This window comes from Erpetoichthys calabaricus, chromosome 9 (genome assembly GCF_900747795.2).
Source record: "Erpetoichthys calabaricus chromosome 9, fErpCal1.3, whole genome shotgun sequence".
Taxonomy (NCBI): domain Eukaryota; kingdom Metazoa; phylum Chordata; class Cladistia; order Polypteriformes; family Polypteridae; genus Erpetoichthys; species Erpetoichthys calabaricus.
In genome coordinates, this window is record NC_041402.2 from 39,686,803 (window position 1) to 39,712,316 (window position 25,514).

At 39.8% G+C, this 25,514-nt stretch overlaps 1 protein-coding gene across 1 annotated transcript in view; it reads right to left on the minus strand.

Moving 5' to 3' along the window:
• Positions 1-238: 238 nt before the first annotated feature.
• Positions 239-25,514, minus strand: part of galr1b (galanin receptor 1b) — a 72,652-nt gene continuing 47,376 nt past the window's right edge. The window contains exon 3 of the mRNA XM_028809341.2: positions 239-1,093. Coding sequence (XP_028665174.2) covers positions 776-1,093 — 318 coding nt within the window. The 3' untranslated portion in view covers positions 239-775. The remainder of the gene's footprint in view (positions 1,094-25,514) is intronic.

Below are 25,514 nucleotides of genomic sequence, written 5' to 3' on the forward strand. Positions count from 1 at the left end.
GGATAAGGTATGTACTTCATGATGTTCATTGCATGTGTGGTATTAAGAATATTTAAGCATCACAGTATAAGTGACTGGGTGCTATGGTGAGGCTGCACTGGAAAAAAGAGTCATTCTAGATTTATAGATGGCCTAGTGTGCTCAGATGCATGGGTGTTACTTGGAGATCTCACCAGGTGTGCTGAAAAGAGTGAATAATGGCTTAATGGATCTAGTGAAGAGTGATGGCAGGTATGGGTAATTTACAGTCTATATACTGTATTTACAGCTTGTAATTGAACTCACTAAACATAAAGCAGCTTTAACAAAATTAAGAAGTGCTCCTCTTCAGCCTAGGCCAAAGACATTTGATCTCCTCTTGGGTGAATTAAACTGCTAGTCTAACTGCCTCTCATAGATTTGACAATGAACAGACAGTGATGACAGGAACCCAAAGACAGCAGTCAGCAATTAATGCAGATTTTCTTCTGCCCACATATCTTTTATACTGTTACTCAAAACCAAGAGCTGGTCAAGGGTACAATAGCTGTACACATGAGAGACCCTGCCAGGAGGACAGCATCCTGTAACAGTTAGTTGAAGAATCTCTGTCCTTATAAAGTGTGAATTGGTAGCAAATTCACATTACATAGCATGTGGGAAACAAGCCCACCAGAACCACACATGAACCCAATAGAGGGATAAAGCCATTCTTATGTCAGCTATAGATAAATGTAAAAATTGCAGTTCGGCTTATTGAACTGTGCTGGGCCTGTTTGCAGTTTTTGATTTTTGCCTAAATATTAGTGGTGGAGTGTGTGGTAGAAAAGTTTTCCAAGCGGATCCTCACAACTTTCTCTTCCTGTGGTGGCTGAAAGAAGAACTTGCATGTGAACACTTGTTGACAGGCCTTCCTGAAGTTCTCTGACAAAAAGGCATAGATGATGGGGTTGATGCAGGAGTTGCCATAGGCCAGGCAGTGGGAAATGATGCGGAATGCAAAAGAGGCATCATTGAGGGGGAATTTGCCAAATTCGACCCACATGGCCACAATGTGGTGAGGCATCCAACAGATGAGGAACACAGCTACCACCAGGAGCACTGTCTGTGCCGTCTGAAAGAGAAAAACAACAAGGGGAAAACATTAGAGACCAGAGACTGGGTCAAGCACATTATTCAGAGATGGCCTATTTCTCTGAGAAGACTCCTAGCTTGTTGAACATGAGGCCAAAATTTTGGAGTAAAATATGTTTCGGACAACTTAATGTCTAGAGTAAGCATCTGTTAAGTATTTATGACATTGTTGTGGTTTATCATGTTTTTGGAGCAGCCAGAATAGAGGAAGACCTGAGGTAGAAGAGATATTGTCAAGATTACTCACTTCAGATATTGGAAAACAAAACGCATACTTCATCCTTCCTACATTTTCGGATATTGAGACACAAAACACATTATTCAACTTAACAGTTATCCTCAGCTCAGGTATAGAGAGGACACCTCTCAACGTAGCTGTGCAAAACCAAACTGTTCAGCTACACATTCACAAAGAACCTTGAGTGGAAATATACAGTATGTAGACACAAACATGCTACCATTGTTCCTTAAGGATTAATAGAGTAAAAGAGTGTTATGGACTTTGATGAAATGACATCAGAGATAAATAATTCAGATGAGGAACAAGCTAACATGTGGTCAAAAGACAAGCTAGAAAGTCGAAAAAAGCAGATCGTGAATAGAGGAGCTACTCATCAAACCCAACATTGATTGTCCATTGTCTTTCAAGTGTTTGGCTCTTAAACTAATAACGGTATCAGGTCCTGTCTTACTCATTGTTCTTTATCGTCCTCCAAAATACAATGCATCCTTCTTATCTGATCTGACTAAACTATTAACCCACTTAAGTTCCTTTTCCCAGAGAGGCATTCTTCTTGGTGATTTCAACATCCATATTGACATCCCCACATCGAAACTGAGAAATTAATTCCTATCCTTACTGGACTGTTTTGACTTGACACAACATGTTGATTTTCCCACCCATTCTGGTGGTCATATATTGGACCTGATCTGTATTTCTGGACTATCTGTTGCCAACACTTACAGCCCTGATTTGGGACTCTCTGACCATAAAGCAGTACTTTCACTGTCTCATTACCTCTCCCTCCTCTTACCTGTAAACGACAAATTTCTTTCCAAAACCTTAAAAATATCTGTCCCTCTATCCTTTCTGGATCCATTTCTGATCTTTTACTGTCTTCACCTATTCCGTCAACACTAGATAGTCTTGTTGACCACTATAACACACACCTTCATTCAGCATTAGATAAAACAGCTCCTTTAAAACATAAGGAGGTTTCCTTTAAGCGTTCAGCTCCTTGGTATAATTCAGAATTGCGATCTATGAAAGCAGCTGGCTGACGCCTTGAGAAAATGTCACGTAAGTCTGGCCTCACCGTGCTCATCCAGGCTTTCTCTGACCACCAAAGAGCTTACAGAGAAGCACTAACTGCTGCCAAGAACACCCATTATGGCAGAATAATAGAAAGTGGCCATGATAACCCAAGGGTTTTGTTCTCTGTAGTTAATAAACTAATCAAACCCGCATCTGGCCAAACTACCTCTTCTACTGAAGTCTGTGAGAAATTCCTCCACTTTTTCCGTACACAAAATTAAAGATCTAAATAATTCAACTAATATAAATACATCATCTGTTTATATCGCTCCCTGTTTTCCCACTCCATCCAGCTCCTTCTCCCAGTTCTCACCAGTCACATCTGCTTTTGTTAATGACCTGCTTTGTAAGATGAGGCCAACTACTTGTGTACTGGACCCCGTCCCCAGCACACTACTTAAATCCTGCCTTCATGCCATAATCCTGACTATTACAACAATAATAAACTCATCCCTTGACACTGGCTTTGTGCCGCTCACTTTTAAAACCGCTTCTGTAACCCCAATGTTAAAAAAGTCTGGTCTTGATGCTGATAATCTTAACAATTTCCGGCCTATTTCCCACTTACCTTTTCTGTCAAAAGTTCTTGAGCGTGTTGTAGCCTGCCAACTCACCAATTACCTAACCTCTAAAAATTTGATGGAACCCTTTCAGTCTGGTTTCTTAGCATAGCACAGCTGTGAAACTGCTCTGCTACGGGTAACCAATGATTTTCTTATGGCAGCAGACTGTGGACAAACCAGCATATTAATTCTGTTAGACCTCAGTGCAACAGTTGACACTGTGAGACATGACATTCTACTGTCCAGAATGGAGAACATGCTGGGTATCTCTGGCACTGCCCTCCAGTGGTTCAAGTCCTATCTGACTGATAGGCAAGAGTTTGTTAGTCTTGGCAACAGCAGGTCCAGCACAGTGCCATTCATACAAGGAGTTCCTCAGGGCTCTGTCCTCGGCCCTCTTCTCTTCTGTATTTATATGCTTCCCCTTGGCCATATTATTCGTAGCTATGGACTGGGTTATCATTTTTATGCAGATGACACTCAACTCTATTTCAATGTTAAAAGTGGAACTTCATCAGAGCTTTCTCATATCACAACTTGCCTCAGTGAAATTAAAACCTGGATGGAGCAGAACTCTTTAAAATTAAACTGCAAAAAAACTAAACTCCTGCAAATTGGGACTAAAGTGCAACTTAATAAAATGAGCTCCTTCCCAGTCTATCTTGGTGGTGATCTCATCAGACCTGCAAAGAATCTTGGTGTCATTTTTGATTCTTCCCTTTCTTATTCCGCCCACATAAATTACATTAAGAAACTTTCTTACTTTCTCCTCCGTAACTTATCCCGTGTTTGCTCCTTCCTCTCCTTTTCTAACACTGAGAAACTTGTCCTTGCATCAATTATTGTAATTCCCTACTGGCAGGTGCCCCTTCTAATCTTATATCACAGCTTCAGCTTATTCAAAACTCGGCTGCAAGAGTCCTTACATGAACCAGCAACAGCGAGCACATCACACCCATCCTGCTCCGCCTTCACTGGCTCCCCATGTCTTACAGAATCGAATATAAAATCCTACTAATAACCTACAAAGCCTTAAACGACCTTGCACCAAACTACATCAGTGACCTTCTCCATCACTATGTGCCTGCCCGCCCACTAAGGTTCTCTGATTCTGGCAATCTTGTTGTGCCCCTCACTAATCTACACTCCATGGGTGACAGGGCCTTCAGCTGTATAGCGCCCAGACACTGGAATGACCTACCGAAATTAATCAGGTTAGCCGACTCCATGAATTCTAATAAAAAACAACTCAAAACTCAACTGTTCAGGAAGGCTTTTAGCTCTACTTGACTTTATTACCCTTCTCTCAGTTTACCTTTATGTCAAGATGTTCATGTAACCTCTGTTTGTGTGGGAGACCATCAATTATGTTGTCTGTTAGGCTTTTTCTCTGAATTCACTATCTTACTCTTCTTTATTTATTTATCTGGTTTGTACAATGCTATATACTGTATACCCTGCCGTTCTTTCTTAAACTCTGTGAAGTGCCCTGAGCATGGGAAAGGCGCTATATAAATAAAATGTATTATTATTATTATTATTATTAACATGTTAATCAAAACACAAAGTCAAAATAAGCTAGGCAAAAGATCAAACCCTTTTCTTTGTACCTTTTCTTGAAGTTTTTATTCCGTAAGTGTGGATAAAAGTAATACCATGCAGCCATCTTAAATACAATGCAATGTTGCAATGACCACGTGACCAAACAACAACAAACAGCATTGCCACGGCCATTAAAATGGGTCCCAAAATGGTGATGCAATTCAGAAAACCAAATACAATGGCATCTCAATTGTTATAAAATTAGGAAGTTTAAACCTTCGCAGGACCTTTTTCTGCATTTGTTTTTGAGTTTTGAAATGAATTTGTTAATACTCTTATTAATAAATGATTTTTCATGTCGGCACTTGCACAGACACTTCATTCTGTGTTTAATTGTTGTTAGTAATGGATGCCAGTGCTAGTGTGCATAATGTCGGAAATTCAATACTATTTAAGATGGAGATGCACTAAACCTCTTTGTCCAAGATCTCGGATTCCAAACAAACCTTTTCAGCATTTTCAAGTGTTTTCCTTTGTTTTCTCTTTTTCCTTTGGAACTCAGTGCTCTTTTGAACAATATTTTTGGCCACCGTATTGGGGTTTACCGTTAATATTACCGTATATACTTGCGTATAAGTCGGGTCTTGAAACTCGAAAAATCAATCATAAAATCAGACCCCAACTTATACGCCCCTTAAAAAAATGCGACACTTACATCTTTTTTTTTTACATCTTCTTGCTTCCTCCAATCTCGCTCCAGTTTCTCAGACAGATCGAATTTTGTTGCAGCAGCGCAGTTACCAATTTCTTTCACCACTTCAATGACTTTTAATTTAAAACCAGCTTTATATTTTCTTCTGATCGAATGCTCCATTGTAGGTAAGGTATGCTGTTATGATAAAGGTGTATGAGGGTGTGAGATACAAAAAACAGTGCAAATGGTAGTACCGTGTGGTCACATAGGCACAATACATAGGAAATAAAAAGGCTGTGTGCTCTGTGGTTACTCTCTCAGGTGGTTTTAGCATATCATAATCTCTTGGACCAATAGCATAAGTTTTCTGCATTCAATTTATGCGACCGACATTATAAAATACCGGAAATTATACGGGAAAATGAAGCCCCGAATTATCCGCGGGAGAACTTAAATGTGAGTATATACAGTAATTGATTTCTTGGTGTTAGATCTTTGTCTGTTGTCACCATTCACCCATGCTACACACAGGGTGGTGGACTAACTGGGTGGGCTTGGAGGTTGTTCCTGCATGGAGAGAAAGAGATTTCTGTCTTACTAAAAGTATTAAGGAACAAGTCTTTGTAAGGCCCAACATTTGTGTTTGGTGACAGGAACATGTACAAGTGCACACACCCATTAAATGATGTCACAAAACAATTAAATCAATGAGTTGCTTAAAAGTGCACCAGATGTTAGTCTCAGGTTCAGACTCCATATGTGCACACATGAAGAATGGTCTGCCAAGAAGACTCCAGGTTCCAAGGGCCTGTCCAAGCAACCCACAAACAGGCCAGAGGTGCTAGGTACAAAGAAATTTTTGTATATCTCAAATTAAAATATTTTTGATAAGTGTGTTAAAAACTCTGGAACTGGAATTATCATGGAAAATTGGAACACTAATTGATGACTAAATTGAGTTTGCTATAAACATATTTATGTTAAATTATTGACCTGAGATGACATATTTAATTTTTATACAACAGTGTCTGCTGCTAATGGGAGATGCAGAGACACCATTAAATGGGACTAAAGAGGGTCTCGTCAGCAGCAGCCCATCTGTCTCAAAATGCCACCATTCTACATCACATTTGCATCCAATGGTTCAAGCGCCACCACCTTAGGTGCTCCTCCTCCACACACCTTTTATGTGATGATGACATATTTAGCTTCCTTTTCTCAGCAGTGCACACTTATCAGACAGCAGTCCTTCTTGTCTCCATGAATGGAAGAATGTGCAGCCACTCTCTGGTACTGCCAAATAAAGCTGAGATAACTCTCATCTGCTCAACCCCCTCCCCCCCCAACACCGCATGTTTATTCCCAGTGCACTCCATTAACCCATCTGTTTTCTTTCAGGCTTCCATCACAAGAATAATGTTAGTTTCCTGGCGGGCTACAGTGTCAGGAGGCAAGAGAACAACAACATGCCTGTTTTAAACATCGTTGCATGAATGGAAGTCAATAATAACTGTATTAAACTTGTTATTCTAAGGTTACCTAATAGCAAGGGCTCAACACTGCCTACGCTAAAAAGAGAAGTCCACGAGAAAGGAATAGCAAAGGGAGTGGCTGATGGAGAGCAGGACTCATTCTGGCACAGACAGTGAGCACAATTCTGACATTATTTAGATAGGACAGGTGCCACACAGCCACATCCCTGGCATTACTTCATCAGACTCCTCAGTCTGAGGCTCACTGGCATTCACATCTCCCTCTATGGTTTTATTCTAATGTGAAATGAGAGCACTGAGCCTGCGGGATGAAGGATGTTTAGGTTCATAATAGCAACACTCTGTTGAAAAAGTGGGTGTCATTTTATCTTACGTGTAAATGGTGAGCAAGTCCTAGCCACAACTTTTTCACAGATTTTGGCTTTCGGATGGGTGATAGAATTTGCAACATTTATCAGCCACTTCTTTACAACAAGGCTGGATGCTGTCAAGATGAGGTATTCTTCTGTTATCAGACAGTGCTTGTGGTGCGCTCCATTTCCTACTTTTACCATTCCTGCTTTGTTAAAAAGATTTTTTTAAAGTTCTTCCTGATGTCTTACTTGGTTTAAATAGAACAGCAGGTCAAGAGAGAAAAATGAGCTGCTAACCTTTGACACCCTCCTAATATAGGTCAGTTTTTACTGCTGGATATCAATCCACCATTACACATGAAGAGTCCTACTGCGACACTTAAACTCAGAGAGAACACAGCCTTTGTTTCAGGGTCCTATCTTATTTGCTTCATTTGTTCAACAGAGAGAACTTACAAATTCAAAATAGAGATCTCATCAACGTCTCATTACATATATAAAGTGATAAGACATTTGTGCAAAGTCCTTGCACATGACCTGGCATAATGTCATCTAGCATCCACAAGAAGGTTGGAATGTCCGATGAACAATGGCAATTGGCCAGCATAAAATAGTAAACTTTATGGCTTACTAGCAGGAGTACCTGGCGTTGCCTGGGAATCTATAACTGGTGAATTTCCCAAATGAAAGAAACAGAACATAGAAATCGAACCAACATTTTTCTGATTGACATTTTATTGTAATAGGTAATATAAGTGGTCATTTTAGAGGCTTTGGATATAGCGTATTTTTTGTGTTGTCGTGGGGTTCTGAAAATGAACAAATTGCGAGGATTGCCCACTATAGAACATGTTACATAGAGTTGTCCGTGTGAAAAGCATGAGTTTTCCAAACTGATGCCTTTAACTTGGAGTGATTGCACTTCAGCCTTAGTAATTCACATAGCAAAATCCAAACGAAAAGGAAATTGTAGCCTTTTGAAATCAAAGGGTAAATCGTTTGGAATCAGTGGAATTCTTGGCATGAAAACATCTTGACATCTTGCGCAATGTTTGAGACCGTCTTGAAATAGACTTTTTTGTGGCATCGGAAGTGGACTTTTTAATGCCATGTCTTTTTTTTGGTGGCATGGGTATATTAGCGAAAAGCAGGACAATGATAATGTGTCACATGGTATTACGTATGGAATAAGCATCAGAGTGAGATGAATGAACGTTACTTACAATACATCGGAAAGCGAACAAATAGCACCAGTCAGTCAGAAAGACCAAGACTGAAATCTTACTGTGAGTCAGAAAGCGAGCAAATAGCACCACAAATACGGACAGCCAGTCACGCGCACTGGGTCGTTCATGTTTTACATCCATACGGCAGTTCCCCTTCACGCGATAAAAGCAGTCGGCTTTCTCATACTTGGACACTTCCGCAATGTCTTGGCAATTTAAAGAAACATTGGTAAAGAGGGATGCACAGAGACCAAACGTGCTGCTAAATGACACCGCCGTTAACGTCTGTTGCAACGTGCGGCCATCTTGTCGATGATAAGTACGGGGACTTTTTGCGAACGTTGTGTCAGTCAAAAGGTGTCTTGCGCTTGACCATGGAAATTTTTCCCAACCAAACATACCCCATGACCTCGTCTTGGTCACAAAGCAGCCCCATGCCCAGTTTGGTGGCGATCGGACGCCCAGTGCAGATTTGTATAGCAGACAAACAAACATACATAGACTCTGCTTTATATATTAGAAGTTTGTGCGTCTGGGCATCACATTATCTGGCATCCACAACAGAGCTAGAATGTCTGATGAAGAAGGGCAACAAGAACTACAAAGAAAGAGAGATGTAAGGGCTTAAAAATCAGACAAAAAGGCAAGAAGATGTACAAAAAAGAGGGATGTAAGGTATATCCAGTGAACATAAAAGCATGGCACGATTGAAACAGACAGACTTACCATTGTACTATGAAGCCTGTATTACAGTAATAAATAGGTATTTTATTATTCTAGTTTAATTCTATTTGGTTTGTGAATACTTTGCTTTTACAGAGAATTTGAAAGCATGAATGGATGCTTTTTAATCAACATTTATTTTCAGACCTGCTGACCCCAATTCAAGGGTGTGTGGGAACAGCACTGGGGCAGCCCTGGATGAGGAGCTAGTCCATCAGAGAGCCCACTCACGTACCTCACAAACCAGTTTAGAAGCACCTTTGGATTCACCACACATCTTTAGTTTGTGGGAAGAAAACCAGAATACCTTCAGAAAAACCCATTAAAAGCAAAATATCCTGAAATGTAGCAGCGGTTGCACTTTTTAATAATTACAAAGTCGACTCCAGAATGTGTCAGAAAAGTGTACCTTCACCAAAATGGTCTTGAAACATTCATTTGAAAATCTGCTAAAAACCCAAGAGTTGTGCCAAAGGACATTTATCTTATGGGTCTGCACGGCAAAGACCTCCCTAATTAGTTGGGCATCTGTGAAATACAATTCTGATATATAAAGTACTGAATCTCTTTTTGATGGATGCACTGAGACCAATGTATGCCATGTACTTTTGGGTTAAACCCATTTACCTTATGAGTAATTACAGAATTATTCCCAAGGAGAATTCAGATGGACCGGCTATTCTGGCTTTATGAGTAAATGCTCAGGCTGTCATGATGATTGGTGATTTTCCATTTGGCTTGGTGTGTGATTGGTCAGGATTGGGAAAGGTGCTATAAAAATAACATGTATTATTATTATTATTATTATTGTTATTATTATTATTACCTTGTGATGAACTGGCACCCCATCCTGGGCTGACTCCTGCCTTGCACCCAAAATTGCTTGGCTAGACTCTGGCCCCCTGAACTGAAGTGAGCAGTTTCAGAATGTTATGTGATGTGTTAAGAATTCTCCAGGTCACAAACAGCATGGACAATTATAACCACTGCATTAAAGTGAAAGCTTTGGGTGCTGACATTTAAGTCTTTAGAAGATTCTTTTTGACATGTAAGGAAGCACCATTATTTCCATCCATCCATCCATTTTCCAACCCGCTGAATCCGAACACAGGGTCACAGGGGTCTGCTGGAGCCAATCCCAGCCAACACAGGGCACAAGGCAGGAAACAATCCTGGGCAGGGTGCCAACCAACCGCAGGACACACACAAACACACCCACACACCAAGCACACACTAGGGCCAATTTAGAATCACCAATCCACCTAACCTGCATGTCTTTGGAATGTGGGAGGAAACCGGAGCCCCCGGAGGAAACCCACGCAGACACGGGGAGAACATGCAAACTCCACGCAGGGAGGACCCGGGAATCGAACCCAGGTCCCCAGATCTCCCAACTGCGAGGCAGCAGCGCTACCCACTGCACCACCGTGCCGCCCACCATTATTTCACTAAATTAAATAATTCACTTCTTTTACCTTGACTCTGCATTTTGCCCTCTTGCTGCTCCCCCCCACCACCACCAGTACCTTGCTATCTCTAAGACGCTTGCAGAGGATTGCCAATAAATCGTTGCTGGCATTGCTAGCAATGGTCTTTCCACGCTTGTTCAGCTATGATTTCTTTTATGCTGCCTGACTTGTCTCATTACGAAGATTTTGCTAGTAGAAGTGACAGTTTTAACATCTACAGATATAGCCAATTGACTTCATCACATTCGCAGTTGAGTCAACTAATTTCTGGGTGAATGAGCTCCCTAAAATGACACCCCAAAGTGATGGACTAACCAGGCCGCTCGTAGGTCAGATGTCTTTCACTTTGCTAATAATAACATCTCTGTAGCACATCATCAGGGGGGTCCTGCTAATGGTTTTCAATTTTCTCACTAAAGTAAACACTCTGCAGGTGTAATTATTTGATTGTGCTAAAATCTAACAGATGTAAGCGGCGCCCACAACCAGACGAGAAACCCAAACTTGCAGTAACGGCAGCTCTTTGGAATCATTAGCTAAGTGTCACTAACTAAAAAATAAGCCTAAATTGTTAAAACACATTTACATGTATAGCAGATGCCAGCTTACCTCCAGTAGAGCATTATGCAGACACAGGATTAGATGAAGCCTCATTCTTCATAACATAACAGAAAAATTGGGACAGTGTGAACAAATTTGATCAATCAGCCCTTATTGTAATGACTGCATGAAAAGAAGGAGTCATAAATGGATTTTATTTAAGAAGCAGGAGAATGAGAAAGAAAGCCAAGATATGGTCAAAACACAAGTAATTAAACAAACTCCAAAACGTGAGGCAAAGATCATGGTAAGAAAAGGACTAGTTACTTCCTTGACTGATTGTCAAGGGAGAGAAATGAGATATAAAACAAGAGACAAGAATAAAAGTCAAGTAAAAAAGCAGACTCAAAACCAAATGTCTCACACAAAGATCATTGTTGTAAGTAACTGTAAACTCAGATGATTCAGAAATGTTTGATGCTGAGCTTTATCTCATGACTGCAATGACATCAAATGATGTACACTTCTGGTTGTTAGGCCTAGCAACCATATTGCTTTACTAGAAATACTAGCAAGAGCTATTTGAAAAGTAACTGGGAGAGAAGATGTAGACAAAAGCAAAAAGAGTTGAAAAAAAAACCACAGCAATACAGTGACATTATTATCAAGCCTAATCACAAGACAGAAATCAAAGTCAAAGATGCCAGCATAAATCTAGACGAGATAAAACTTGAAAAAAGGGATTTTGTTAACAAAAGAATGATCGACAAACAGGGTTTTGGAATCCACCAATTTCAATAAGGAGGTGAATCTTTCAAGGGACCTTTAAAAATCATTAGTCAAAGGTCAAAACTCCAGGAAACATGGGAGATACTCCAAGGACAGGTGAAAAAAATGGCAACAATGGTAAACAAAATAATGGCACATATAAACTGACAAAAACAATAGTAAGCTTCTGATTGAAAAACTAATGATTTATTCAGAATATGCATCCAAAAAAATACAAAATAAGGATCTCTCAAAATAACAAAGAAAAATGTGTAAGAAAAATTAAATAAGCAGTCCAATCACAACACACAGACATAAAATGGCTGCACCCATCCCTAAGCAATATGGTGGCACTTGAAGCACCAAAAATGCATCAGAACAAAAAAAGAATGCAATCATCCATCCATCCATCCATTATCCAACCCGCTATAACCTAACTACAGGGTCACGGGGGTCTGCTGGAGCCAATCCCAGCCAACACAGGGTGCAAGGCAGGAAACAGAGGGTGACTGTAGGGCCTCTGAAATACTAGTAGTAGTTGTCCAGATTATTGTTTTTATGCTTGTGGCTGTTAGGTATTCATGTTATTACGTTTATTATTTATTTTTAAAAGATTCACCATGACAGTAGTTTTGTTTACTTACAGTCACTGCCATTTTGTCTTGCAGTAGCCATTTTACACATTAGTAGTTGCCGCGGAGTACAGTCCTAGAAGTTATACATATTTATCCCAGGCCCTCTCCTCCTCCTCCCTCAGTACACTTCTTCACTAGATCCTATCGTCCTATCCCATGGTTTCTCCTATCAGTACTTTGCCGATAATGCACAGCTGTACCTGTCGTTCCCTCCCGAGGAGCACATGGTACCATCTAAAATCTCTGTATGTCTCACTGATTTTGCAACCTGGATGGAGGAACAGCATTTCCAGCTCAACATGGCAGTGATGGACCTTCTTGATATCCAGTCTATTCAGCATCCCACCTCTGTTCAGCTGAGGCCACTATCGCTAACACCTACCAAGTTCATGAGGTGGTGATCAATCACCAACTGTCCTTCACTAACCATGTTGCAATGATCTTTCAGACTTGCAGATTCACCCTACACAAAATCTGCAAGATCAGACCATATCTGATGGAATATACAGCACATCTCCTGGTCTGGGCTTTGGTCTTGTCACACATATGGACTACTGCAACACTCTGGTGCTATGATAAACAATGAAGTAGCAGCCCTATCAACTGCTATATATGACACTCGACTTGAATCATAAGAATCATAACATGCCTTCACCAGCACTGCTTTCATGATGACCTGTGATGGGTGCTGAGTGGACACAGTTAAAAACATTTGGTAATTAGCAGTTTGCTACATTCAGGAGGAGGTTAGGATCATGTGCTGATACAGCACATTGTCACACCCATCACATGATAAACCAGCTCAGGATCCCAGATTAGGGCCCAAGTGCAGCACCATACTAGCTCAGATGGAATGGAACCAATGTGAGGTTTTTTATGGTGGCTGGAGTGCCAGTTCTGCTGCCAACTCTTTTCCCTGCAGGTTGGAGGGCCTACATGCAGGGCTGGATGCAGATTAACATAATACCCAGGAGGTTAAGGGCCTTGCTCAAGGGCCCAACAAAGTAGAGTCACATTTGGCATTTATGAGATTCGAACCGGCAACCTTCTGATTGCCAGTGCAAATCCCTAGCCTCATAACCACCACTCCGCTACATTCAGCCAGAAGTTAAAAGTGACATCAAACTGACAAAGCTTCTTTGAGACGGATCAATCATGGCGGCTTCATAAGGTGGGCAGGCTAATCAGATCAACAATTTTGGTAATTCATTTAGCAGTTCTATGGGCCTTCAAGAGCTGCTGCGCTGTTGCTTTATTCTAATTTACTAATTTAGAAGGCTCCTTTCCCCCAAGTGGATTACAGTGTAAATATCACCTTTAGCATGTGATAAAGTAATAAAGCTAGCAAGAAGCATCCGGAGCTAATCCAATAAATCCCTGAGTACGTTCCAGCAGATTTCACCATACAGGAAGGGGTCAATCCTCTGAATAGATTAAAAATGAAAAGAAGGAAATTTATCGGTAATGTGAGCAGACTGAGCCGAGACCTCCGTGGCCTTGACATTGGGTCTATCTGCAGTTCAACTTTAATTTATAGGTTCAGAGTCCCAGAGTGCTGTGATGAAACTGAAACGGAAAAATAAAAACATAACCCACATGAGCAAAAAGGAATATTACTCCAATATAAGGATCAGCAAGTAAGTCAGTAATACTGATCAAACATCAAGGTAAAGGTCAGAAACACCAAACCAGCTGGAGATGATAGATCAGTAATATAGGTCCAACATGAGAATCAAGGGTAGCAGCACTAATTTGATGTGACCTGAAAGACATGGAATGTTGATCCAACAGTACTGTACAAATTAGGAATTCTGATCCAAAGACGCATCTAACGGTTAGGAATGTTGTTGCAAAATTAGAGTATATTTGACAATTGTTGATTTTTGCATGAGTTTGCTAAAAATCCTGCCAGCTTGAGCATTTCTTTTTACTAGTCTGAGTCTTGTCTTTCCTTGTGTAGTAAAGTGAGCCTCTCATCAGATAAGCACTCGTGATCAAAATCTGGAATGGCCACACCAATGATAGCAGCTCCTTTCTGGCTTGAGTGTCTATGATATCGGTAGACAAAGGACTTCTGCTGAGAAGAGTAAGCTTCCCAATTTTTCAGACCCTTACTTTGTCCTGTTCCTTTGTTTTACTGGTTTTTACATGAACGTTTAGACCACCTTCAGAATAGCAATAGTATAGCTAAATTAAATGGCCTGGCCTTTCTAAAAGTTAATTTCAGTCATTGTCTGTGAGCATGCCAAGATTTATTTAGATGCACACACATTTATGCATCCATCCATCCATCCATTTTCAAGTCCACTGGATGGAGAGGGGAGGCTGGTGTCTATGTCAGTAGCACTGGGTGCAAAGCAGTATGGAGTTCTGGGTGGCATGCCTGTCAACTGTGGAACACACTCACTCACTTACAGCAGCTCAGTTTAGAGTAACCAACTACAATAACAGACAAATCTTTGGGATGTGCATGTACATACCTTCTCACATTTATGCCTGTCTCCACAGGGACTGAGCGGGCCCACCAGTAATCGGAGCTGGCAACAGCGAAGGTGCAGCTATTTTGATTATGATCTTTCCATTCAGCACACAGGAGTGTGCAATGAGGCTGATGAGGTCCCTGTGGTAAGAAGCATTGAGTGCCTCCTAACTTGCCCATTGATTTTACAGTCACGCTGCCAGTAAGCCTGAGCCCTGCAGTCAGCATGAGAGCTCATTCTCTTCTCTACCCGCTCATACAAGTGCTTTACAGTTCTGACTTCTCGGGAGATGATTATAAATGACATGCAACATTTTCAGAACCTAAACATGTCTTTGGCTACCATTAATGAGCCCGAGTACACTAGAATGGACAAAACAGGGACTGAGGGCCTTGTCTTTTTTTGAGCCCCCCCCCATTATAAATTGTTCCTTTCTTTCTGTGTCAGTGGAAATGGATGCTCCAGTTTCGTCTATGAGTGAATCAAAACAGAATTAACTAGATAAATGCCAGCATCGGTTTACACAAACCCACCCACTCTACCTCACCTCACTCAAAAAGCTCAAGAAAGGCCCACTAGAAGCCAAGACATCTGAACTGCCAGAGGCACAGCCTTCCCACAGCAGATTTCAACAAAAATAAAAAGAATGTGATAGATAGATAGATAGATAGATAGATAGATAGATAGATAGATAGATAGATAGATAGATAGATAGATAGATAGATAGATAGATAGATAGATAGATAGATAGATAGATAGATAGATAGATAGATAGATAGATAGATAGATCAGTATGAAAGGCACTATATAATTAATAGATAGATAAATACTTAATAAGGAGACAGTCCCATATTAACAGAAGTCAAGCATGCATAAACAGTGAATAGATTCAGTTCTAAACAATAAAAAATATGTCTACAATCTGTTTAAGGTAAATACATCAATTTGTACAAGAGCATTGTCTAGCCAGAGAATATGATGCATATCTATCTATCTTAGTTTCTCCTGTTCTACCACATCCCAAAAAGTGTTCTATTGGATTCAGATCCTGTGACTGGGAAGGCCACTATTGAACACTGAACTCAGTTTGAGACGACGCTTGCTTTGTGACATAGTGGATCATCATGGTGGAAGTAGACAACAGAAAATGGATAAAAGTATGGTCATAAAAGGATCCACATGGTCAGCAACAACACTCAAATAGGTTGTGGCATTCAAGAGATGATTGATTGGTATTAGCAGGCCCAAAGTGTGTCAAAAAATATTTTCCACACAATTACACCACCACCACTAGCCTCGACTATTGACACAAGGCAGGTTGGGTGAAGGGATTCATGCTGTTGGTGCCTATCATCTGTGTGCTTCACCACATCAGGCTATATTTTTCATGTCTTCAACTGCCCATATTTGGTAGGCCTGTGCCAACTGTAGCCGAAGTGGTCTGCTGCTGTTGTGGGTCATTCGCCTAAAGGTTCAATATTTTGTGCATTCTGAGATGCTTTTCTCCTCGCCACAGTTGTTCAGAGTGGTTATCTGAGTCACAGCTGCCTTTTGTTCACTCTGGCAATTCCCTTCTGATCTCTCTCATCCACATGGTGTTTTTATCCACAGAACTGCCACTCACTGGAAGCTTTTTATTTTACACCTCATTCTGAGTAAACTCAAGATACTGTTGTGTGTGAAAATCCCAAGAAATCAGCATTTACAGAAATACACAGACCAGCCTGGCTGCTAGAAACATTCATGCCAAATGACATCCCTGAAATCACATTTTTTCTCCATTCTGGTGTTTGGTGTGAAGAAACTGAAGCTCCTGACCTGTTATCTGCATGAGTTTATGCATTGCACTGCTGCCACATATTTGATTGATATGGATATGAAATGCATGGATAAACAGGTGCATGGGTGATCCTAATAATTAGTTCACTGACACACCTCTTATTTGACTTCTACATTGATTTGTCCTGGTGACGGCAGCACTGTTATTTGATACTCTAACAAATAAAACCAAATGGAAGCAGCAATGATTTCTCCACTATTCATATACACAGTGCTGTCACCATATAATTGAATACATAAAGTACATAGAATCAGTATCCCACGTGTAGGATCTGTGGGGAATCCTAAACATTTTATAGAGTGTCTTTCTATAGCAAGTAATATCCCAATCAAAGAATTTTAGTAAAATCTTTCCCCATTTTTTCATTGTGAGTAAGAAGAGTCTCACTCAGAGGCACACAGACTAGACAGTTTTGGTGACTGAGCAAGCAACCGATTACTTCATATAATTGACAAAGTTTATGTACTGCATGCTGTGCCATTTTATATTTAAAATCATCAAACGTCTCTTTATAATAATAAACAATTTTCATGTTTCACAAACATTTCCATATTTTAGCCGGTGGAGTTTTCCTGTTGCGTGACCCAGTGAAGGTCATTTAATGAGTCAGTGATGAGAATTGAACTGGCAACCTTGTGCTCTACATTCCCACAATTCAGGTGAGCAGATAAAGGGATACATTTTCAAATTCATTTATGATATACAATTTTCATAATTTTATCTAAACTGTTTTTTTTAAAAGATTGCCACATATCCTTTTTTAATGCTATTTATTTATACACTACATGTATAGGAGTCCAGTGTTGTTTTCTGCTTTGTTTCTAGAAATGTCAGGATAGGCTTCAGTTCCCTGTGACACTGAACAGGATTCAATGGCTTTGTTTATACTTTCTTATCTACTACGGGTATCTTGCTGCTAGTATGATTTGCCTTTTGGCATTTACAGTTAGTCTTTCTGGTTTTAATAGAAAACAAAACCACACAACTCTTTGGCACACTTGATTCACATTTGCAGTGTAGTGATAATTAAAAGACACCTAATTTCTCTGCAGGGTAAAAGGTCTGAGTGGCAGGCACTCAAGGGCCCTCTTACATGTTGCCATAACAACCAAAAAGTATTCTTGCCTTTCATGATATAGCAAAGTTTCTCTTTAATAACATCACATGTCAATATTATTTGAAAATACATTCCGATCTGTTCACATGTACTTTGTAACATCCTCTCACAACAACAGGAGCCACACAATTTGCTCACGAACTTTATGCAGCAAACAACCTGAGAAGCATCCTAGAATGGAGGGTGAGAGGACATGATTGGTTGCAAAGCACAGCATTCTGATTTTTGATAAAGAATGAATAAAAGCTAAAATGCTGCTTCAAAGAATATAATACATGCCAGGGAGCAAGTCTGACACTGTGATGGGTATGATGGAGCAATGGTACCCTGCAGCACTGTGTTCTATTTCAGTTCCATATTGGTCAATGTTTTAATGTGCACACAGTTGTGCAGGGACCAAAGTTTCATGCTGCATTCTTAGCACATCTGGTCATGTCAGCTTTGTGTGGCTCTACATTGTATGACACTGCAGAACAGCATGAGTTACTGCCACACATCCTCTGGGCTTCAGCCATCTGCAACCCTGACCTGGATGAACGGGTTGTACATGGTTGCATAAAAATACAATATAAAGTTCCATCCTGAGGGACCTCTTTCTGACCAGTTTCACAATCAGTGAGTCCTTTTACCTCCAAATGTAATCAGAAAAGTGCAAAACAGTGGGAGATTTACATTTATATAACATTTGCATTTCAAACATAGGTTTAAGTGCTAATCTCACTTTTGTCATATTCCTATTAAAGTACCTTTCTTATCTTAAAAAAAACAAAAACAACAATAAATGGTTCCATTGGAACCTATAGTTACATTCCAATAACAATTTAGTGAACCCAGTTTTGTAAATTTTAGATTGACATCAAAACACAGAAGCTGGGAGATAACAGCATGCTTAATTAAATGCATACTCTGACCAAAAATGGTAATTTTTAGGTGCATTCGCATATAGAGCATGAAGGAACTATTGTGATACCCACGTCTGTCTGTCTGTCTGGAAATAACTCAGACCTTCATGGAGCAATTTTTGTTAAAATGTGGCATACTTATTCTTCAAGGAAGTGTGTTGAACAGACCGCTCTATAAACAGTTTTAAAGTTATAAAATCTCAAATTGAAAAGCATTGGAGAATTTGCCAGTTCATCTGCTTTAATACAGAGAAACATTCTGTGCAGTAAACTATGAATTAGTTTACTATTTCAATTTTGCTTTGACAATGGTTACAGCATGCCTGGATTAAGAACCACAGCCGGTTCTTGTGTGACTTAACTCCTTAGCAAGAGTTGATCATGCTTTTAAAAATGCAGCTGGACAACACTAGGTGGTTTAACGCAGCACAGTATTTATAACTCTAGATTTTGTTGTGAGACTCATTCACTTCATTGCCCCCTAGGGGGAGGGGTGTCCCTCTTGGTAATTTAGGTGCACAGATACTCAATCATTTCATCAGGTGGAGTGGAGTGTCATCCTTGGTCACTTTGTCTTACAGATAAATGGCCTTTTCTTTAAGGTTTCCCATGGATCATTTTGGCCCGCCGAAACTTCATCAGTTTCACTTTCATTGAGCACAGGTTTTGGTGAAAAGGCCCATTACCACCCCAGGCTCCTAGGCACACACCTAGAATGTCCTGGTGGTAGACCTGCTCCTGGGTTACACCAGTGTTTATATTTTACAGAAGTTCCTCTTTTCCACCTCAAATAGATGCTACTGACAGCAAACAGATCCCCAATACAAGGCAATAAAAAATCAGCAGGCTGCGTGCGTGAGACAAGAAGTCACGGCCAATGGCTGATTGCGCATGCTCAGGACAGCAACCCTCCAATGGCAAATCCAGTTAAGAAACTTCTGCATGCATCTCCCTCCTCCCATTGCTTTAAGTCGTAACAGGTAAGTTAATCAATCTTACAAACAGTACAAGTATAAAATGCAAGCAAGGAGAACAATAAGTTATCTAAACATGAATAAAGTACCCTGCGGAGTGTAAGTAGTTCTGCACAAAGCAAATAAACATTTAGTCAGAACTATTTACCTTATACTAAACCAAGTTCACAGCTCCATTACCTGCAGATTATGGTTTACTCCTTCACCATAACTATAATTTACTAGGGTGTCCATAACATAAACATAAAGTTTTTTGAGAAGTATTTATTTAATAATATTTTAGCAGAAAATGCATGTGTTTCACATGTTTTGAACATACAGCTGGTTAACTGGAAGGTGGCGTTGGCATCATACAGCTTGCTGGTAAAGCTAGAACAAAGGTGGCACATCCAAAATTGGATTGCTACGGCTGTGTGATGTTACACTGGCCTTGCAAAGCATCATAGAGCATTGGGAGAAAAAAGCTGGACACACTACAGTTTTTCAGGTAAAGACTTGGCTAACAACTTCACTGGCAGACCTAGTATATTCAGCATGAAAAACACTTTGCCAAATTTTGCTGAACAGCACTAGTTGTTGCAGGGCAGGACTCCTGGCCAATAAATGATGGGAGAGGAGAGTCTTCAAATCAAAAGCTTGATGCTGAGTGCTTCTGTCTCTCGTGCTTGAGTGGCTTATTTTAAAAATACTTTGATCCAAAACACCTGTGACTGGGAGCATATGATATCTGACATTTGCATTACACAAAATCAGTCATTTCAGATTTTTTATCACAGATGTTTTGAAATTGTTTGTTGTTGTTCATGCCGAGTCAAAATTGTAGCCTGTTGTATAAAGAAGTTTGCTATCACTGTTCTAATTATTGGTTAGGACTAGTATTGATCAGCAAAATTTGCCAAAGTGTATTTAGCAGCAAATATGCTGTGCTCACCAATTACCTTGTTCACCAATATTTTCCTAAAACATTTTTCCCAGCAACCCATGATGCTTTGCAAGGCCAGCATGATATGACAGAGCTGTAGAAACCATGTGCTGAACTTTCACATATCCCCAGTATAAGATCAATGTCCAATCTGCTTCACACATGCTACTTCTGGCCAATTTGCATCCTTTAATGCATTAAAAAAAAAAAACAACTTACAGTATTTTAAATTGACAGGTACATTACTTGACCATAATGAGAATATTATTAGTACTGCCACCGGCTATATAACATTGACCCCTGTGCACTGCATGGCTTATTATGCATGAATAATTAGCCATGCACCACAGCTACAAATCAAAACAAGCCTTAATCAATCGAGCAAATCAAAACAAGCCTCCTTTCATTGTCATATAACAAAGAAGTATGGTTTACATAGAGTTTCGTTCTCCTTGATGGAAAAAGAAAATGTGAGCATCTCCACAGATAAATGGGAAACAAAACAGATGTTCCAGCAGAGCCAAGAGCCACAACTTCAAAAAAGTCACAAAGATTTTATTTCATTTACTTATTGCTAGTTTTTGGCCATTTATTGCATTTTGAATGTGCTATTTGTTCCATTTGCATCTTTTGTTGTTTGTGGTACAGCGATGCTACTGCCTCACAGCACAGATCACATTTTTGTTTATCAAAGTTGGCAGACACTTCCCTGGCTCTCACAGACACTTCAAACAGCATTGCATCATTATAATCCACTCACAAGTAGTTCAGTTCCTTCTTCCCACTTGACTTTAAAGCATTTCGTGGATTTGGTGAATTTCCCAAAGATTTCTGAAATTTTGCCAAACTCACAGAGAAGCAATCTCACCAGTTAACACAAAAACCTGCAGCCAGATTTGTCCCCAGGACTGAACTTGACTGGAACTGGTATCTATTATGCTTTCTACAGTTCCATCCATCCCCATATCGAGTACTGCCCTGCTCAAGTAAACTTGAGTGACAAATAAACCTCCACTTTAATTCCAAACTATTAACATAACAAAATGTTGTTTCAATCCCAAGTGTAACCCACATGTTTTTGGGGACTTTTAAGTCACAAATCGTAAAGTGTAATAAGCAGCAGAAATATCATAAAGCACAGGATGAGTTTGTTTTCTTCTAGCAAGTGTTCTGTTCTCATCCGACTGCTAGCCTTGCATGTCTTCACCATCAGACAGGGTTCTGTTTTTATGGCGCAGAGACTGCATATGCTTACAATCAAGTAGTGGATAGGTTTCCATCTGATACTAGGTGTATGAGATGCTCAAACTTTTCTGTATGTATCTCAACAACCTTTCTTCTTTTTCTAAACTCCTGGCAAGAGGACCACAGATAAAGCAGGATACTCCTGCTGAAGTAGTAAAACAACAGTTAGAAACAAAAACTTTAAGAAGGCATTTATGACAAACAGATATGTGAGGGCATATGAGCGAGGGTGTGAGTGTGACTGTGGCAATGGATGGGCAGCACACCCAGGGATGGTTTCTGTCTGATATACAGTAGGTACTGCACTCTATGACCTTGAACTGGATTAGGCTGGTTTGGTAATCCATACACAAAAGTATAACCCACAAGCATTTTTAGAATTAGGAGTAAATAGACATGAAGAGTGCCACTCACACAGTAGGCACTTTAATGGGTATATGTCTACTACTGGGTAGGACCCACTTTTGTCTCCAGAACAGCCTTATTTGTTCAAGGCATGGATACTCAGCAATGTCATTGAAATACAGTATGTCTTAAGTATTTAAGTCCATGTTGAGTGGATGGAATTGCACAGTTTCTGTAGATTTTGTGGTCACAGTTTTATTCTGTGCTCCTCCTGGTCCATCCCATCCCAAAGGCTGGACTGAGAGTTGTGGACTGTGTGGCCATAACAGAAAGCTGAAGACACTCTCCTGTTCATAGACCCTGCTTGAGATGATGTCTGCTTGTGTTATGGCGGATTCAGGTGATGCTTAGTTTTATTATTAAGAAGCCTGATGTGTGCTAAGAAACATTTCTCACATGATTGCACTACTGCCTCCAGCTTTTACTGTTGACACAAATTATGATAGATCCATGAATTCATAAAAGTTTTATTATTCATGAAAATGAAGATTTGTCTGGCTAGGTAAACATCTTTCCAATGTCTAGTTATCCAATTTTGGTAATCAAATGCCCAAGCACCTTCATCTCTTGCTCTTATCTGACAGGAGGGCATCATTCCTGTTATATTAATTAAGTCTGGCCACCAAATTTAATGGGTCATATACAATTATATACACACAGTGCAAATTGTAATGAAATGCGTAGTTACGAAAACTCAAGAAAAAATGTAAATATTACAAGAACAACAACCCCTTAACACACATGAGAGCTTCCAGCTATGATAATTAGAGAGCTTCTGCTGTCACTAACAGACTTTTAGGTGGCTGTAAGATGTGCTCAGATCTGTCCAGTAGATAACATTTTGCAGGTTTAAATTAACATTTGGATAGAGTAGGCCCAGGTTGTTATGTCCACAAATGAAACATGCCGACAGATGTTTGTTCCTTCCAAAGGTCCCTGGTTGAAGTCATCAGGTCGGAATGATTTATCATTAGAACGTTGTTAACAGAGTGAATCATTTTTGTTGCTGAGTTCACAAATATTAATTAACCAGGATGATGTAATTTATCTTCATAAGTGGTGACGTGGATGAATTTAGTCAGCATTTCAATGTCTGGATCACACATTTTAGTTTTAATTATAATATATTTGCTTTTTTTACCATTGCTCACTCACTTATAACTATGGTTCAATTCCTGCCTTTTCCACTCCATCTGATCATATCAGATGAAGCCAATACAGCATTAAAGAGCATCTGAAATAAGAAGCTGAGGCTAGTCCTCTGCAGTACTCAAAATGCCACAGTACCTGAACTAACTATGACTTCCAATTAATTTAAAAGCAAATGAACATTCTTCATTATATGGAGGCAGACCAAAACACTATAACACCCTGATCTTCACTTTTTCCATCTTCGGACAAGCTGATCCTCTGATAATACATATCAGTGCACCTTAGGAGCTAGTAATCACAGTGAGTATGGGAATATTAATACATCCCACTTTAAATTCTCAGAGTCTATTACATTCTCAGATGCGGAAGACATAAGGTTGCTTTCAGATCCTCTAAGCTCTGTTTTATACTTTCTGATTTTTGGTTATTCCACCTTTCTCTGCAAACTTTACTAAGTGTATCATGCAAAAATCCCAGAATGGCAGGGCAATTGTTTCTTTGGTTCTGAAACCACACATCTTGCAGCAATACCACAATCAAAGTGGATTAGATCACACATCTTAGCCACTATAATGTTTGTTTGAACAATAACTAAACTTCTTGACCATATCTGCAAGCTATCGAATGAAAGCCATAGGAGAAAAAGGATATTTGTATCAGTAAGCAAGTGGATCTAAAAAAGTAGCCACGGAGTATTTTTAATTTAATATACTTTGATAATCCCTGAGGGGAAATTGCCATTCTGCATTACCTTTGAGGGTTAGAGCACAAGATCAGCCATTGTACAGTACCCCTGGAAAAATTTTCAGGTTAAGGGCCCTGCTCTACAGCCCAACAGAGTAGGATCCTTTCTGGCAGTAACAGGATTTGAAATGGCAGCCTTCCAGATACCAGTGCAGATCCATATACAGTATCAATAAGGTTAACATAAATGCAACATATCACTTAAAATACATCTATCATTTGTATTAAAAAGAGAACTGACACCTGCTGAGTGTTTGAAAACACAAAGTTCAGCAGGCAGAATCACAATGTGTATTAAACTAGAGGCCAAAATGGCAGGAACAACTAACACAAAACGCTATAGCATTCATATGCACAATGTTCATGTGTTGGTCAGAGGTTTACAAAAAAAATGTTCATAAATTTCAGACACACATGCCTTAAGTGTTTGTGTATAGCCATAATATGTTTAATACCATTCTGTTTTTACCACATCACTAACCTCCATCCAACTATTCATCCATTTTCTAATCTGCTTATGCAATTCAGGTTTGCAGAAAGCAGTGCCAAGTTACACATACACCCATGTTCACATGCACACGGCCAATTTGGAAGTGCTAATTAAAACAAAGAATCATTGTATATGCTATGTGTACAAAGCAAGGTAGCATGTAATACTGAAAGGCTGGGGCAGGGTGCTGGACTGAAAGCTAATTACTAATGAAAAATGCAAAGTGTGAGTAACAGGGAAAAGGGAAACTTCACTGCTGCAAATGAACTAGAATAGCAGAAACCTGACCATCACATGTGGAAAAAAATTCAAAGTAAAAAAGAGCACAAATGCAGCTACACTCCTCTGTAAATTAGGGAAAGACTGAGAGACAACACACATACTGGAGAAAGCAAACACAGAAAGATATGGCAGACCTCTTATGACTGCATTGAAGAGTACATAATGCCCAAAGCAAATATATGTATTAAATGTGCGATATGAATGTAACGAGAAAACACAGAGAGCTAGCAAACTACCCGAGCATGCTGTAGCTGAGATAAGACTCCTCCATAAAGTACATCATTACACCTTGCTGATTTTACTTCTTGAATTGCAAAACTAAAATGTTGCTGCAAATTAAAGCAAAGAGAGTAATTAGAGAGATCTATGGGTGGGTGTCCAGTAGGCACTGGTACTGGAAACTGTCTTTATAAAATTTGTGTGTTCTCTCCTTGTCTGCGTGGGTTTTATTCCAATTTTACTTCTCCGTATCCTCAATTATTTTTAGAGCAGGCCCTGAGATGAGTATCATATAAAGTATTCAATAG